The following is a 17,753-nucleotide window of genomic DNA, read 5'->3' as shown; positions in this document are numbered from 1 at the left end:
CACGAAAAGGGGGAAAATTTTTTATAACATTTTTGAATATTAGAATTATGGTGAAAGAAGAAAAATTCACATATAGCCATGGAAATCTAAAATGTATTAGAACTACATACTTGAAATGTATTAGATACTAAAGAGGCAAAGAATATATACGTAGTGGTTTTGAAAAGACAGAAGGAAAAAATGTGGAGGATAAGGAGAGGAAAGGAGAAAGGAAAGCAGAGAGAAATCCAAGAGGCTTTAATGTTTGAGGAAGTGGGACATCAGTATCCCATTCTAAACAAAGATCTTTAATTTGAAGACTGGAATAAGTCCTTAATTCCCTCCGAAAATACTGTACAGAATCAAAACATACTTTGCAGTAATAATACTGTATAAAATGATGAAAGAAAAGGAAACACATTCTCTTGCCTGGAAACTTCCATCTGCACCTCTACTCTCCCACATGACAGGACATTTATGAAAGTCTTCTGATTTGTACATAGCTTTATATGAAGAGTTTAAGGGCAGAAAATTGGCTCTTCCAGGCCTTTCCTTGAAGGACAGCTGTCACCCTATAGGATCAGGCCTATGATAGACAAGTAGGTTTGGGCCAAGTACGTAAGGCACAGGGCAATTAATTTCTTCTAACTGTGGCATCTCATCCCCCAGCAAGGCCCAGGTGAATCTGACAGTCTCCCAGTGGGGTTCATTGTAGCCCCAGGAAGGGGCTGTCTGTGCACAAGGGGGAGGGTTGGGATGCTCCTCTTCCTGCTGCTGGAAGTGCTGCTGATAACCAGGACTGCTGCCTCTGTATATAGGATTATAAATTTATATAATACCATATTTATGATTTATATTATACAAGCATAGGCTTTATACCATCCACTGACAAGCAACACGAGTTAAAAACCCAATATAAATAACACACTGACCCCTTTAGAAAAATGAAGACATGCAAGTGAACCTTTCTTTTAGAGAGACAAGCTAAACTTCTAACAAATGTTTCTTATAGAAAAGATGAGAGGTCTGATTTTTAATCATAGGATTCATAACATCAAATTTAAGACAGGCTACAGAAGATCACAGGGTAACTGTCTCCATCAACTGGTAGACTATGATGGTTTAGCCCTTTCTTCCGCACATTACACATTTAACTTACCCACAGAAAGGATGTGTGCTATAACTACAGATGATCCTGAAGAGTAGAAGACATTTTTAGAATCTGAGGAAAAGTGGTTTTGTGATAGAAGAGAGGTGATCCTGAGGTTGGGAAAGACACATGAAAATCCTGAATATACTGCTAAAGGATCTCTTTGTGCCCAGGGTCTGATTAACATCTTCCTGCAGCATTTTGGGTCTATTTCAAGTCTACTAGATTACATTTCCCATGATGATACGACTGATTTCACAATAGAAATAATGATAAAAACAAAATTTTCATAAAGCTATTTTAATAAGGTCGAGGAGATTCATGATTTTTAAAATGTAGTCAAATTACTACATATACACACATGTGAATTTCCAGAATAGAGCTAATATCATATTCCCTTATGTGGCACTGTAAGAGTACTGAATATAATGTGATAAACTTAACAGAATTTATCTTCTTGTTCGAATTTTGGTCATTCCAGAAATGTTCATTATTTAATCAAAAGATAATCCCTTAAATCTGCTGCTATATGGTAGAAAAGAGATGTTGGAACATTTTTAAGAAAGTTACAAAAATAAGTGGAAACAGGCACCTGAATTTAGGAACAGTCAATGAGACATTCCATAGCCTCAGTCCACAGAGTTCTGCTCATTACTGTGACGACACATCACCAGCTGGATCAAGTACAGCTTGGATTTTAGATTTTCAATGATTCTGAATAAGTGTGATGTTCTTCATTTAAAAAATTGAAGTGAAATTTATGCCAGGTTAAAAAAATCTGAAATGCTCTTATGTGGAAGAGAGACAACGGCAAAGGAAGGCGCAGAAGGATGAAGTCACTGGGCAGCATAGATCGTGTTCCACATTAAAAGCCAGGAACTCTTGTTTTAAATTACACTAACAAGTAGAAATGCAAGCTAGATATGGTGAGCACATAGTCACTGGGCTAAAAGAGCATCACATCAAAATTATAATTCTGTCCAGATACTAAATTTAAAACAAAATTAACTTATGATTTTTAATTCACCTTAAACATTTTAAGAAACGCCAAGCCAAGCCACAACCGTTTGCTATTAACTAATTATTTAACACTCAAGGCCCTGAATCTCATTGAATCAACAGTTTAAAACTAAACAGCCCTCACCAAAATGTCAGATTCTCAAATCTGACATTTGACAAACATTTAACAAAGAATCCCGGCCGGGCACGGTGGCTCACGCCTGTAGTCCCAGGACTTTGGGAGGCCAAGGCGGGTGGATCACAAGGACAGGAGTTCAAGACCAGCCTGACCAACATGGAGAAACCCCATCTCTAATAAAAATACAAAAATTAGCCGGGCGTGGTGGCGGGCGCCTGTAATCCCAGCTATTCGGGAGGCTGAGGCAGGAGAATCGCTTGAAGCTGGAAAGCAGAGGTTGCAGTGAGCCGAAATTGCACCACTGCACTCCAGCCTGGGTGGACAAGAGTGAAACTCCGTCTCAATTAAAAAAAAAAAAAAAAAAAAAAAAAGGATCCCTCAAAAATGAAAAGCTTCACACTTACTAGGCTTCATGGCATTGGGAGCGTTGGCGGGCGTGTTCCCCCAGCCTGTGGTCGATGCTCCTGTATCATCCATCTCGCCCCACCCAGGACTGCTTTCATTTGGCTCACCCCAAGCGGAAGTACCATTATCTGGAGCAGGTGGTGTGCTTTTGCTCCAGACTATAAAGAAAGGAAATGTCTCTAAGAATCATTTGTTAAATGAAATGCCATAATATCCAGTGGGGTGAAGGTGGAAGGAACAGGCATGCCTATATTCTGTTGGTAGAAATGTAAATAGATTCAACTTTCATGTGAGGGGTATTTGGCAATGCTACTTTTTAAAAAGTCCGATGCACATTAAACTTTTCACCCAGTAACTCAACTGCCAGGAATTTTTTTTTTTTTTTTTTTTTTTGAGACAGAGTCTTGCTCCATCCCCAAGGCTGGAGTGCAATGCCGTGGTCTTGGCTCATGGCAACCTCTACCTCCCAGGTTCAAGCGATTCTCCTGCCTCAGCCTCCCGAGTAGCTGAGATTACAGGCGTGTGCCACCATACCCAGCTAACTTTTGTAATTTTTTTTTTTAAGTAGAGACAGGGTTTCACCACATTGGCCAGGCTGGCTTCAAACTCCTGACCTTGTGATCTGCCTGGCTCAGCCTCCCAAAGTGCTGGGATTACAGGCATAAGCCATCATGCCCAGGCTGCCAGAAAATTATACCATAAACATACTTGTAAAAATAGGTGAAATCACATGTATAACAATACTCACTGCATCACTGATAGAAAAAATTTGGAAACAACCTAAATATCCACCACAAGGGGACTGGTTAGACCAATTGTGGGTCGCCCATAAAAGAAATACTGTGTAAACGCCGGGCACAATGGCTCACGCCTGTTATCCCAGCACTTTAGGAGCCAAGGCGGGTGGATCTCCTGAGGTCAGGAGTTCAAGACTAGCCTGACCCACATGGCAAAACCCCATCTCCACCAAAAAATACAAAAATTAGCTGGGGGTGATGACGCATGCCTGTAATCCCAGCTATTCGGGAGGCTGAGAAGGAGGCTCACTTGAACCCGGGAGGTGAAAGTTGCAGTGAGCCAAGATTGCGCCACTGCACTCCAGCCTGGGAGACAGTGAGACTCCCTCTCAAAAAAAAAAAAAAAAAAAAAAAAAAGAAGAAGAAATACTGTATATGAAGCAATTAAGCAGCAGACTATGTGCTAAAATTGGAAGCTACAAGTATAATGAGAAAAGCAAGGTGAAGAACAGTATACGAAGTACAATCCCTTCTCTGTAAAATTTTTGGATGGGACACAAACTTCTAAGAGATTACCTTTGGGAAGAGACCCTAGGGGTTAAGATTATTATTATTATTATTATTATTATTATTATTATTATTATTTTTGAGACAGAGTCTCGCTCCGTTGCCCAGGCTGGAGTGCAGTGGCGTGATCTCAGCTCACTGCAAGCTCCACCTCCTGGGTTCACCCCATTCTCCTGCCTCAGCCTCCCGAGTAGCTGGGACTACAGGTGCCCACCACCACACCTGGCTAATTTTTTCGATTTTTTAGTAGAGGCGAGGTTTCACCGTGTTAGCCAAGATGGTCTCGATCTCCTGACCTTGTGATCTGTCCGCCTCAGCCTCCCAAAGTGCTGGGATTACAGGCGTGAGCCACCGCGCCTGGCCAAAGATTCTTTTATTGACTATCTTTTGCTTTTCCACACAGTTTGAAGGTTTTTGCTATGTGGATGTAGTTTTTTAAAATTTTAGCAGGTTTTATTCTGCATGGGGAGCCAGTGAGAAATCTTCATTTCCTTCCTCATTCTTTTCAATACTTGAAAAAAGAATGAGTTAAAAGTAATCATTTTTCTAAGAGGCCACAAATGGATTAGCTGAACACTAGAGGTGTACTCTGAGAAAACTGATTCTTGGCTGGGCACAGTGGCTCATGCCTGTAATCCCAGCACTTTGGTAGACTGAGGCGGGTGGATCACCTGAGGTCAGGAGTTTGAGACCACCCTGGCCAACATGGTGAAATCCTGTCTCTACTAAAAATACAAACATTAGCTGGGCATGGCAGTGGGTGCCTGGAATCCCAACTACTCAGGAGGCTGAGGCAAGAGAATCACTTGAACTTGGCACGGAGGTTACAGTGAGCCGAGATCGTGCCACTGCACTCCAGCCTGGGCAACAGAGACTCTGTCTCAAAAAAAGAAAACTGGTTCTTAATATTATGATTAATTTTAACTAAAAAAAGACTGAAAGGTGCATCCCCCTTAATTTGTTGAACTATATGCTCTATAGGGACATTCAAGTTGACAATGACAAACTAAGAATGGCATTACCATTGCTACTTTTACCAGGTATGATGTTTCCTATTCAAATAGTGATGGAAGAAAGTTTAATTCTGGGCAACTGACTATCCTAACAACCGCTCTTTTTTTTTTTTGGCAACAGGGTCTCGCTCTGTCTCCCAAACTGGAGTGCAGTGGTGAGATCATAGCTCCCTACAGCCTCCCATCTCCAGGGCTTAGGCGATCCTCTTACCTCAGCCTCTAGAGTAGGTAGGACTATAGGCACATGCACCACACCCGTCTGATTTTTAAAAAATATTTTTGTAGAGACTGAAGTCTCTCTAGGTTGCCCAGGCTGGTCTCAAACTCCTGGGCTCAAGGGATCCTCCTGCCCCAGTCTCCCATCGTGCTGGGATTACAGGTGTGAGCCATCTCACTAGGACTGAGATAACAATCTCTTATACAAAGTACTCCCATTCCAGAGGTAATCATTAAAAATCATCCGGAAAGAGACTGAAACGTTCCAGATCCAGCTTTGCTTCAGCATCATCACGGCCTTTGGAAAAACACAGAATTATTTCCCTTTGCTGTGGAAACAGAAGCAGAGACGTGTCCATGGGTAGAACCAGAATGGAAATCAGGTCTATTTCTGCTACTACTTTAATTCTTTATTTTAAAATCTAGAACATAGTTTGTTTGGCAAGATATGTCTTTTGGATTCTGCAGACCAATACAATTACAGAAAAATAATTTTGGGGACTAACACAGGGTTGTCATCTTTTCCTTTTGCCAAGAACACTAAAATGTACTACCAGCATCTGCCATCACTAGCATTTTATAAAAAGAGGTTCTGTTAGCAACAGAGTAGGAACTGTAGGAAAGCATCTCAGAACAAAACTAAGTTGAATAAATTCACCTAATAAAAATGCCTTGGTCTGGGATTCCTTTTCTTCATCAAAAGCTGCAAGAGAAAGCCACTGCTTACCTGATGCCGATTTACTGGTCATTGGGGTGGGCAGGTTTGGTTCTCGAGGTGCTGGGCCCCCTTGGGAATTCTTATCCCACAGATTCACATTCTTGTAGTTATAACTGTTAGGGTCTCCCCATGCTGAAGTGCCATCATCAATGTCCATTTTCCGACTAATTGACTGTGGGGATGGCTCTTCCCAACCACTGGGTTCCTCATCCTTAGGTGTTGCAGGCTGTGGCCCGCTGCTCCAGCTGGAATTGGAAGGTCGAACGTTGCCTGGAGGTGGTGGGGGTGGGCCTCCCCACGAACCAGAAGCCTCTGGTTGCGGTGGCGGCGGCTGCTGTGGGGGCTGCTGCTGTTGGTGTTGTTTATTCCAGGAATTGGGCTGTCGGCCCGTCTCATTCCATGCTGGGGATCTTTTGCAATCCTCCCACCCACCTTTTGAAGCTAGGCTTGCATTGCCACCATTACCCCAAGTCCCGATTTCATTCTGCCCTCCTTCACCCCACCCAGACACAGGTTTACTTGCAGAACTTTCCCAATTGCTGTTTTTTGTCTGATCGACTTCCTCCCCCCAACCATTCTTTCCAGAAGACCATCCTTGATTGGGCTGGCGTCCACCTCCCCACCCCTGATCCTTGCTGGGATTCTCATTCCAAGAGGAAGGTGTCTTTTCATCAGGTCGTCCTCCTCCCCAGTTGGAAGAGTTGTTGTTCTTGTAGTCATTCCAGCCTCCTGTGTTCTTGGGGTCTTTCCACTCTGTAGAGGCTGAGAGCTCCCCCCATCCAGACTTCATTTGATTGCTTTGGCTGGGTGCATCTCCCCAGCCCCCTGAGTTCTTGGTCTGTGTGGCAGCGCTCTCCCACCCCTCAGTTCCTTTGTCAGATTTCCCCTCAGGCCTTGGCACCTCTTCAATGTCCCACACTGTGTCCTGCTTAATTTGAGTTTGGCCCCAGCCAGTGTTTGAGAGCACCCTGGGGTCCAAATCAGTTCGGCTCAAAAGAGTCTGCAAGACAGCCTGACAATCAGGATGTGTGGGCCTGTACGACCGACGGCCAGAGTTATGACTGTCACTACTTCCTGCTTTGTGGTTGCTTCCAGTGCTTTGACCTCCAACTTCACTTCCTGTGGAGCTGGAAGATCTTCCCCAACAGGGAGCCTGGGCATTGCCTTGGTTTTCAGGGAGGGGGTGGCCCTTTTGATTGTCCCATGCTCCAGTGCTAGAATTTGGTTGGTTTGGACCACTCCATTCTCCAATTTTCAACTCATCAGACCCAGTCGGCTGTTTCCATTCTCCCTGAGAGACCCCAGATGTCATTTTGTTCCCTTCACCCCATTTGTTGTCATTAGAGTCCTGGGGGCCAAAGTTCCAGGACCCACCCGTAGACCTGTTATTGTTGTCCCAAGAGTCATTTTTTGACCCAGTTGATTTCTGAACAGAAGCTCCTTTCCAGGAGTCCTCTCTCTCTTTTCCATTGTTCCCATTGTTTCCAGAATTGCTTTGTCCAGAGACTGTGTCAGTTCCAGAAGGCCCCCTAGCTGCACCCCAAGATCCAACACTCCCAGTCTTTCGATCTCCAGTGCTTTGTGAAGGGGCATCAGTGCTCCTGGAGGTGTTCCCCAAGCCCATTCCAAAGGGCATTCCCTTATTCTCCATGGGGTTTGGTGAACTTAAGTTCAAGGAGTTAGTGTTTCCATTTTTTGGTCCATCAGTGTTATGAATTTGAGCCTGTTCTCTGCCAGAGACAACAAAATTAACACCCGCATTTTCCATCTTTGACTGCTGTTCCCTGGATGTCTGACCTACTGTGCTAACCTGTGCACTGGAATTACTATTATCTGTTTCCAATGCCCCTTTCCTAGAAGTTCCTTCTTGGACCAGTGCTGGCCAGGCAGATGGGTTGCTATTTGGGTTAAAGTTGCTGAAGCCAGAGCCAGGTCCAATTCTATCCTGACCACTCACATTCCTCCAATTTCCTAGTCCATTGTTGTTCTCTGTAGTAGAGTTGGAAGATTGAACAGATTTAGCCTTAGGGTCAGATTTCCAGACCCCAAGATTACATTCATTCCCAGAACTTGCAGACTGGCACTGGCTCCCTTTTCCTTTGTTACTAGTGGTGCTTCCTGGCAGAGTGCTCTTCTCAGAGCCAGGGTTCGAGGCACTGTTGTTATCGGTGGTGTTTTCGGAAGAAGATTCAGTGTCTTTGCTGGCAATACAAGGCCACTCTTCCATGTCAGACCCGTCTACAATCACCTTGTCCCAGATGTGAATTGGGTTGGGGGAGGTGCCGTTGTTGGAGGAGGCTCCCGAGCCCCAAGTGGAATTTGCATAATTTGAAGCAGCAGCACCTCCAAGGGTTGAGTCTGGGGAACAGATCATCTTATTAATCACAGCTTCAAATGCATTCATTACCCATTAATCCCTCAAAGGGGCTCTCCTTTGAGCTCTGCCCTTAGGAGAGCTGATCACATGCCAGTTTCTCTCAGCCCAGTTGCTTGTATCACAACTGTCTTAGTCATCTCTTTTTTTTCATTTGCCTTGTGTTACACCGGTTAAGTCTAACTTCATATCTCTCAAAGCTACGTCCTTTGCCATTCCTATTGACAGAGAAGGGCCTTCTTGTATCTTGGGACAAGGCAATAGCAATGGCACTCCAAACTTGCTCTGTATCTTCAACCTACTCTAAACACCCCTGGCTGGAGCAATCTTTCTAAAGCACACTTTTGATTATATCACTGCTGTATAGAGAACCTTCAACAGTTCCTTAGTGCACAAGAATAAAGCTGAACTCCTTGGCCTCGAATGTAATCAAGATGTTCCATGACCTACCAACTTTTCTAGTCTTATCTTCTACTACCTCCTATGTAGATGTCAATATTCGATACTACTTGACATTCCACAACTTGTGCCTTCTCACTCTGGCACCATTTCACATTGGCACCTACTGTGTTTTCCTGCTGAATTCACACAGTGAAATTTACTCATCCTTCTGGGCCCAATTCAAGTGTCATTTCATCTGCGAAGCTGTTTTCAAGCTCATCACCTGAAAATAATCTTTCCCTGTCTAGAGCCATTTTGCTCAGTGCTGTGGCACCATGTTCACAACTTTCCTTCCCCATGTTAGCCGTCTTTTAGGCAGAGACCCTAACTTGCTAACATTAGAATTCCACACAGCAGCCAGCACAATGCTGCTGAGTAAGCATCTGCTGAATGATGAATACCCACTGAGCCACTGAGCTAGGTGCCCAGGGTGGCAGGGGTGTCACACGAGTATGAATTAGGCAGAGTTCACAACCCCAAGGAACTTAATCTGATAAATGAGTCTGGCTCACCATATATTTTGGTGGAATTTACCATATTTGGTGGGAAAAACATGTTTTTAATGAGATCATTTCTTCTAAATTTATTCTGGCTTCTTTAACCAGGCAGCTTTTAATCAATTTGAAGTTTCAAAAAGTATTATACGGAGGCATAGAAAAATAAAAAGCATAGAATCCGAAACTCGAGATTTAGGGGCCTCCTCCGTTTTAATAACGTGGACTCTGACTCACACTGGACCCAAGTCTCCACCTAGGCCTGGCTACACTCGGCTGCAGAAACTCCGCCTGACAGGGCCTGCCCCTTCACATGCTTCCTTTTGCAGCTGGTTAGGAGAGGCCAGGAAGGAAAGGCCATGGGTAGGGCTTATCTCTGCAGGAAGTCTGTGTCACCACGAGGTTTCTTTCCATCCTTACTCTGCACACAACAAGATGGTGACAAAATTTTCTAGGCAATTATTTGTTCAAACTCAGAACTCAAATAAAGCATCCTACTGGTGACAACCATCAATTTATTGTCTTTGCCAATGCCTAATGGTATTCAAGCTCTGAATTTTAATATCACCCCAAAAGACATTTTAAGTTGAAATCTGTTAATAAACTTCAAGAGATATTTAGAATTTCTTAGCTGTTAGTTGGCTTAGTATTCATCTATTAAAAACTCTCACAACTTCTTTTTTTTTTTTTAAGATGGAGTCTGGCTCTGTCGCCCAGGCTGGAGTGCAATGGCGCGACCTCGGCTCACTGCAAGTTCTGCCTCCTGGGGTGACGCCATTCTCCTGCCTCAGCCTCCCGAGTAGCTGGGACTACAGGAGCCCACCACCATGCCTAGCTAATTTTTTATATTTTTAGTAGAGACAGGGTTTCACCATGTTAGCCAGGATGGTCTCGATCTCCTGACCTGGTGATCCACCCGCCTCGGCCTCCCAAAGTGCTGGGATTACAGGCGTGAGCCACCGTGCCCGGCCAAAAACTCTCAAAACTTCTAGTAGAACCCTTCCGCTAAATATTCCTTATTTCTACATACAGTTTTTAACAAAGCTCAAAATCCAGGGCCCACAAAAAGAAATACTGAGTTTAAAAATCTAATTTAAAAACTAGTATTATTTTAGAATCCTCCGAAGATTCTATACTGCAATGTAGCAAATCATTTTCTCTATCCTCCTAGCATTCTGGAAGCATAACACAGGCATCTAAAGATTCGCCTTCGCACAAGCCCCATGTCCAATTACGCCCTGAACACATATGACGGTGGAACTATGGAGGCTCAAATTTGTAACACTCTGGTCTGAGAAGGAAAAAAGGCCCCCAAAATAATAAGCAACAGCAGTTAAGTTAGCCCTCATGCCAAGAGCACACACTTATGGAACACCAAACCTCAGTTCCAAGAATCACCAATACACATCGCATACTAGGATCCTCTCTCATCTTTTGACTAATCCCAGTGGTTTATATAATGAATGGCTTTCCTGGACTTTACATCAAGCAATGCAAACAAAGTGCTCTCTGTCAAGCTGCCATGCATTCGATTCACAGGGTGCCTTACCTGGCGCAGTCCCACTCTCACTCTGCAGCAGCGCTCCTGTCACTTGTGCGTTGTTTGGGTTTGCTCCAGGTGCTGTGCAGGGAGGAGGCCCTGCCCCGCCCCCAAGGAGCATGCAGGACGGTGGAGGGGGCTGCCCACGTTTTAGTAACACTTTGTGGTCCTGCTGGCAACGGAATCGCGGCGGCACCTCCCGAGGCATGTAGCGGGCGGCGCTTGGCGGTTGTCCGTTCGGCACTGCCACCCTTTTGGCATTGTTGCCACCATTGACTGGTGGCGATGGAGAGCTGCCAATTGGGCTGGCGGCCGTTGGTTGGCTTAAACTTGGTTTCGTCACTTCGGGCACTAAAAGAGAGGGGTTGGGAAACAGTCTTTGAAATACATCAAATACATTTTTTCTAAAAATGTTAAAAATAATTTTATTATTTTATTTAGAGATGGGGTCTTGCCATGTTGCCCGTGCTGGTCTCGAACTCAGGCTCAAGGGACTCTCCCACCTTGGCTTTCCAAAGTGTTAGAATTACAAGAGTGAGCCACTGTGCGTGGCCAAGATTATTATTATTATTTATTTATTTATTTATTTATTTTTGAGACAGAGTCTCACACTGTCACCCAGTGTGAGTGTCGCCCAGGCTGGAGTGCAGTGGTGCAATCTCCGCTCACTGCAACCTCCACCTCCCGGGTTCAAGCAATTCTCCTGCCTCAGCCTCCCAAGTAGCTCGGATTACAGGCTCCCGCCAACAAAACCAGCTAATTTTTTGTATTTTTAGTACAGACAGGTTTTCACTATGTTGACCAGGCTGGTCTTGAACTCCTGACCTCATGATCCGCCTGCCTTGGCCTCCCAAAGTGTTGAGATTACAGGCATGAGCCACTGCACCCAGCCTATTTTTTATTTTTTTGAGATGAGGTCTTGCTGTGTAACTCGGGCTGGAGTGCAGTGATCTTGGCTTGCTGCAACTTCTACCTCCAGGGCTCAAGTGATCCTCCCACCTCAGCCTCTTGAGTAGCTGGGACTACAAGGCATACACCACCATGCCCAACTAATTTTTTTTTCCTCCTCTAGAGACAGGGTTTCGCCATGTTGCCTACCTAGACTGGTCTCGAACTCCTGAACTCAAGCTATTTACCCACCTCGGCCTCCCAAAGTGCTGGGATTACAGGTGTGAGCCACCACACCCAGACCCTGGCTAAGATTATTTGTAAGAAAGCTTACATGGTACCAATTCTAACAAAGTAACTTCTCCTTTTACTCTACTCTCAAGGGACACAGTTTTTCCAAATTCTCCACAATCTCTTCAGTTTGCTGAAGGTAGGATGAAGGTGGAGGCTGACAGTGACAAGAATTTAAACACAGCAAGGTCATGGAATACATTCCATTAATTAAGGCGGAGAGGGAAGCAATCAACATTCACTCCCCTAAATCAACAGTGGAATTAATTCCCTGAAGTGCTGCCTAGAAGAGTTAAATGTCCATGGCAAAGTCCTTGGGAAAGGTTTCAAGCCTCAGTCCAAGGGTCCCTTCCCTTCATCCACATTCTTAAAAGATCTACCCCTCAGTAAACTTTCTTGAAGCCCCTGGCCTAGGTGGGCTAAACATTCTTCCTAAGTGCTCCTGGAACACATCATCCATCTCTCTCTACCATGAAAATTCTCCATTAAAAAATCCATCTATCTCTACCACCGAAATTCTCCATCTACAAGTCCCATCTCTCTCTATCACGGAAATTCTCCATTTACAAGTCCTTCTCCCTCACCAGGCCATGACTTCCTGGGGGCAAGGACCCATCTTTCATCTTTTCTTTCTTCCTTAGGGCATGGCACAGAGTAGACTCTTACAAGAAACTCCAGGCCTAGAAAATCACAAACTCAGCTTGGTTCTGGTTTCTACAGCTACGTGGACTCAAAAGACTTGCACCGCTCTCTGTGTAAATACTAGAAATGTTACAAATCTTTTTGCTTTTGTTTAAAAAACAAAAAAGTGTTTTTTCCCAATTCTTTAAAATAGAAATTTCAAAATGTAAATACTTTTTCTGTTTACTTTAAATAATTTGATTTTTTTAAACTTAATTTTAAAAATGGCCCGCACACAGCATGGGAATGTCGGGGCAACCGTGAAACCGCACTCTGCTGGACCCTCTGGCTCTCCCCGTCGAACATACAGAGAAGGCTCTCTTAGATCTGTACCTCCCTCGCTGCATGCTGCCAGAAGATCACTACCCTCTCCATAAAAATCTACCTGGCAAATAGAGGCTGGAAGTCATACAGAAATAATCATCAAGCCTGATAGTTCGGATGATTCTGAGGCCCAAATCCCTGCCTCCCAGGGTAACGTCAGGGCCAGCTCTGGGGGTAGTACTGCTTCAACTGCTAAAATGATGCAGGGCCAGCATGTTGCTTGCTGAACTGGCTCCTTTAGGAGAGAGATACATCATCAGATATCAGGCGGCCCAATCTATGCCACTACTGGACATTAACATACCGTGGGTGACAGGAGAAAAGAGCAGGTGCCTGCAGCAACTTCCAGGTGACCCCATGTCTAACCTCAGCTAATCACAAGGCAGCACCAGGCCTCCCAGTAAGGGGAGGGGGAGTGGAGGTCAGAGGATCCAAAATCTGATGAGCAGAATAAATGTGTGACTTAAGAAAATAAAATTAGTCAGCCAGGCGCGATGGCTCACGCCTGTAATCCCAGCACTTTGGGAGGCCGAGGTGGGTAGATCACAGGATCAGGAGATCGAGACCATCCTGGCCGACATTGTGAAACCTAGTCTCTACTAAAAATACAAAAATTAGCTGGGCGTGGTGGCATGCGCCTGTAGTCCCAGCTACTCAGGAGGCTGAGGACGAGAATTGCTTGAACCTGGGAGGCGGGGGTTGCAGTGAGCCGAGATCGTGCCACTGCACTCCAGCCTGGGCCACAGAGCAAGACTCTGTCTCAAAAAAAAAAAAAGAAAAGAAAATTAGTCATTATCTAATATTCATGACCTATAACAACAGATGGATACATAACTGGTAAATGAATGAATGAAGATTATTTAATATTAATTTTCTATCTGTTACTGGAGGATTCTATAGCACAGGGCATTCGCAATCCCCTTTTATCTTATTATGAGAATAAACAAGAAGTTGGCAGAGACTGGAGAAATTCATCCCAACTGGTTTTTAGGACGGAAAGAGCTATGTTTCTGTAAGGCTGCCCTGCTATAAAAGGTCTAGAATCTTCATTATAAGTTACCCAGGTCTACTACATACTTTTAACTCATTCCAGAAAAACAACAAGACAAGACAGAGTGACCTGCAGGACTGAGGGCTGAACACCAGTTTGACTCATTTTAAAACATTCACAGCACTGTTTCAACTGAAGAAATTTGGTAGGTATCACGTACCATGTAAGATTCCTTGCAAAAGTTCCTCAGGGCACTTTCCCACCACATCAGAGACAGAATGGATTGTAAATGATAAAGTCATTATAAAATGGGAACACACCTCAACCACTTTCCTTCCAATACAGTGTGCTCTGGCCCAGGAGATTAGTCATTCAAACTCCAGGACATCATGTACAAATAGGTCAAAGTATAAAAAGAAAAAAACAAAACCTCCAGGAAACAGTCAGAAAACGCCCAAGACACCACCTTAGTCATAGCAAACTGTGTTTCAGCACCTGAATGAATTCTTACTCTATTTTTTAAATCACACCTTTCTGTGAATCCAAGAATGTTAAGCTTTTAAAGGCCAACCAGAATTGCCGGCACTAACTGGAGAGCAACGCAGCTTTTCAGGCAGGATGTCTGATCCAAATTGACTCCCAAAGTCCAAACTTAAGACATCAGAATCAGTGTGCATCACCCATCGTCATGGTCCAGAAAGTTAGACGATAAAGGGCAAGAGAAGCTATCATTAAAAGTCTGAATATGTTACTTTTCAGGCTGTCTCTTTTCTGAATCTTAAGGATTTGTAAGTTGTGCAAGTTCTTCTAAAGATGAGCTGTTCAAAGTAAGTGCATAGTTTCTTATTTTCCAGAGGAAAGGTTCGTGGCTTAAACATGATCTCAGTACTATAGGGAAATAAAAACATTGTGGGGTGAAAAAAAAAAAAAAAAAAAAAAGGCTGTGTATCCTATTTTCTAATTTCCATTCATTTACTTCTTTTTTTGTTTGTTTTTTGAGACTGAGTCTTGCTGTGTTGCCCAGGCTAGAGTGGAGTAGCAGGATCTCAGCTTGCTGCAACCTCCACCTTCCAGGTTCAAGTGATTCTCCTGCCTCAGCCTCCCAAGTAGCTGGTGTGCACCACCACGCCTGGCTAATTTTTGTATGTTTAACAGAGACGGGGTTTCATCATCTTGGCCAGGCTAGTCTCGAACTCCTGACCTCAGGTGATCTGCCCGCCTCAGTCTCCCAAAGTGCTGGGATTATAGGCATGAGCCACCGCACCTGGCCGTCCATTCATTTACTTTTTTTTCCGAGGCGGAGTTTCGCTCTTGTTGCCCAGGCTGGAGTACAGTGGCGTGATCTCGGCTCTCTGCAACCTCCGCCTCCCAGGATCAAGTGATTCTCCTGCCTCAGTCTCTCAAGTAGCTGGGATTACAGGTGTGCACCACCATACCCGGCTAATTTTGTATTTTTAGTAGAGATGGGGTTTCACCGTGTTGGCCAGGCTGGCCTCGAACTACTGACCTCAGGTGATCCACCTGCCTCAGCCTCCCAAAGTGCTGGGATAAAAGGCATGAGCTACTGTGCCTGTCCTCCATTCATTTTCTTTTAAGAACCATTTACGTGCTCTAATAATTGAATCTCCTCCCCTTCCTCATCCCATTTTTCTTATTCCATTCTTGTATCTCATAGTTTAAACTTCCAATTGCCCCTATTTCTGAAAACTCCAATTAGATGTTACTTCTTCAGATAAAAGGGCTCTTTAAGAAAATTCCGAACCAGGCAGGGTTCTGAACACAGCAGCTGCACAGAACTAGTACAAACTATTATTTCCTTTAACTATCTCAGTGGTATCAAACGTAAAAAAGAATGACCTAGAAATGTTTTTAAAGTAGTAGTTAAAATACAAACAAGGCCTAGAAAAGATATTCTAGGCTGAACATTTTAAATCTGATGACATGCAGTGAGCAGTCAATGTGTACTGAACAATTTTCAGTAACCTCTCAGCACTGCCTCTATTTCTTTACCTTCCACTTCCTCCTCAACCCAACACACACTGGCTTTTGCCTTGAACATCTCCCTGGAAGTTTCTTTCCTCATAAGTCACTAGTGATCTTTGTTGCCAGTCTAACCAGCCCACTTTGGACCTTTTCTTCTTTGGTTTTTCTGCAGCTTCTGACACCACTCGTCATTCCCTCCCTCCCATTTCTGTGAGACGTGCTCCAGGCTAGCGCTTCAGCTCTTCCTTTCCTCTTCCTGTGTGGGCTTCTCCTACTCTTGATCAGGGGGGATCAGCAAACTTTCTGTAAAGGGCCAGATAGTAAATATTTTAGGGTTTACTGGCCATATGGTCTTCATCACAACAACTCAACTCTGCACTTGTGGGGACAAAGCACCATAGACAATGTGTAAACATATGAGTGTGGCTGTGCTCCCATAAAACTTTATTTACGGACAGTGAAATATGAATTTCCTGTGATTTTCACATGTCTTGAAATATTGTCCCCATTTTTTCTCCAATAAATTAAAAAACGTAGAAAATATTCTTAGCTCATAGGCAGTACAAAAATAGGCAGTGAGGCCAACTTTGTCCACGGCCATAATGGCAACCCTGGCTTTTGACTGGAGAATGGCAAATGAATTTGGCCATAAGTAGTGGCTTAAAAACAAAACAAAACAAAACAAAGTCAATGTGACGATAGGGTCTGCACCCTTCCCACATTTCAGTTCCTTGAGTACAAACTTTTCTATGCTCTGGCTTTAACTACCACTTATCATCTTTCCCTTCCTCTCAAACTTGTTTCCTAGCCCCAATCTCATTTCTTCACCCTCAAAGAATGAACTTATCACCCAACCAGCTGCTCAAGTCAGAAACCTGCTTGGTATCTTAGACTTCTCAATGTTCCCCCACCCACATATCATTATCCAATCAACATTAAGTTAAACTAAAGCCTCTCTGAATTCCTGGCTAACACAGTGAAACCCCGTCTCTACTAAAAATACAAAAAATTAGCCAGGCGTGGTGGCATGTGCCTGTAGTCTCAACTACTCAGGAGGCTGAGGCAGGAGAATCGCTTGAACCTGGGAGGCGGAGGTTGCAGTGAGCCAAGATCATGCCATTGCACTCCAGCTGGGGCAACAGAGCAAGACTCTGTCTCAAAACAAACAAACAAACAAACAAAAACCTGCATTAACTGACATACAGTATCCAGGAAGGGATTTACACTTCCTGCACCACACTGTGAAAAGGAACAGAGAGCAACCTCCATGGACTATGTGGAGTTCGGGCCAGATTGGGCAAGGAATTTGTCAACTCAGGAAGGTTTAAACACCTGGGCTCCTAATCAGGTTCAAGTCCTCATTACCTCCTATTTGGACTATTTTCATGCCAATTTATTGGAGCCACATGTCTTGTAATACCTCACATTCATTCACTCTCTTAGAGGCAGCCAGTTCCATCTCTGAACAAGTGGCTCCCCACCACTGTGTTATAACACACAGTGTTTCTACAAGGTGTGAGGGGTGCTGTAAGTAGTTTATAAATTATTTAATGGGGGGGACCCCTCCAATATTAATAAATGAGAGTAGACTCAAGGTTACCCTGTACTCACTGTACTATGCCTTCTGAAATAGGCTCAAAACAAAGAGTGGTAGCCAATGTCCTGCGATGGCCCATAACCCCAGCTATGCTGATGGAGAAGGTGCTGCTCTCAGCTGTGTCCCAGTGGTAAAGGACAACACCTAAAAAATTTAACTTCTACTGAGCTAGAAGCTTTTCCCTGTTGGCTTTGACTCACCATTGGTGCTATCTGAAGAGTAAGTT

At 44.1% G+C, this 17,753-nt stretch overlaps 1 protein-coding gene across 15 annotated transcripts in view; it reads right to left on the bottom strand.

The window, feature by feature from the left end:
* TNRC6B (trinucleotide repeat containing adaptor 6B) overlaps positions 1 to 17,753 on the bottom strand; it is a 296,357-nt gene that overhangs the window by 62,632 nt on the left and 215,972 nt on the right. For 9 of the 15 annotated variants that reach the window (XM_055374696.2, XM_055374703.2, XM_055374712.2 and 6 more), the window contains 3 exons: positions 10,782 to 11,123; positions 5,933 to 8,281; positions 2,672 to 2,830 (listed from right to left, as the gene is read on the bottom strand). In XM_055374696.2, the coding sequence (XP_055230671.1) occupies positions 2,672 to 2,830; positions 5,933 to 8,281; positions 10,782 to 11,123 (2,850 nt within the window). The remainder of the gene's footprint in view (positions 1 to 2,671; positions 2,831 to 5,932; positions 8,282 to 10,781; positions 11,124 to 17,753) is intronic. The other 6 variants (XM_055374709.2, XM_055374714.2, XM_055374710.2 and 3 more) reach the window with 1 other exon arrangement.

Source organism: Gorilla gorilla, chromosome 23, assembly GCF_029281585.2.
Source record: "Gorilla gorilla gorilla isolate KB3781 chromosome 23, NHGRI_mGorGor1-v2.1_pri, whole genome shotgun sequence".
Taxonomy (NCBI): Eukaryota; Metazoa; Chordata; class Mammalia; order Primates; family Hominidae; genus Gorilla; species Gorilla gorilla.
The sequence above is the reverse complement of the archived record's forward strand: the minus strand, read 5'-3'. Positions and strand labels throughout refer to the sequence as shown.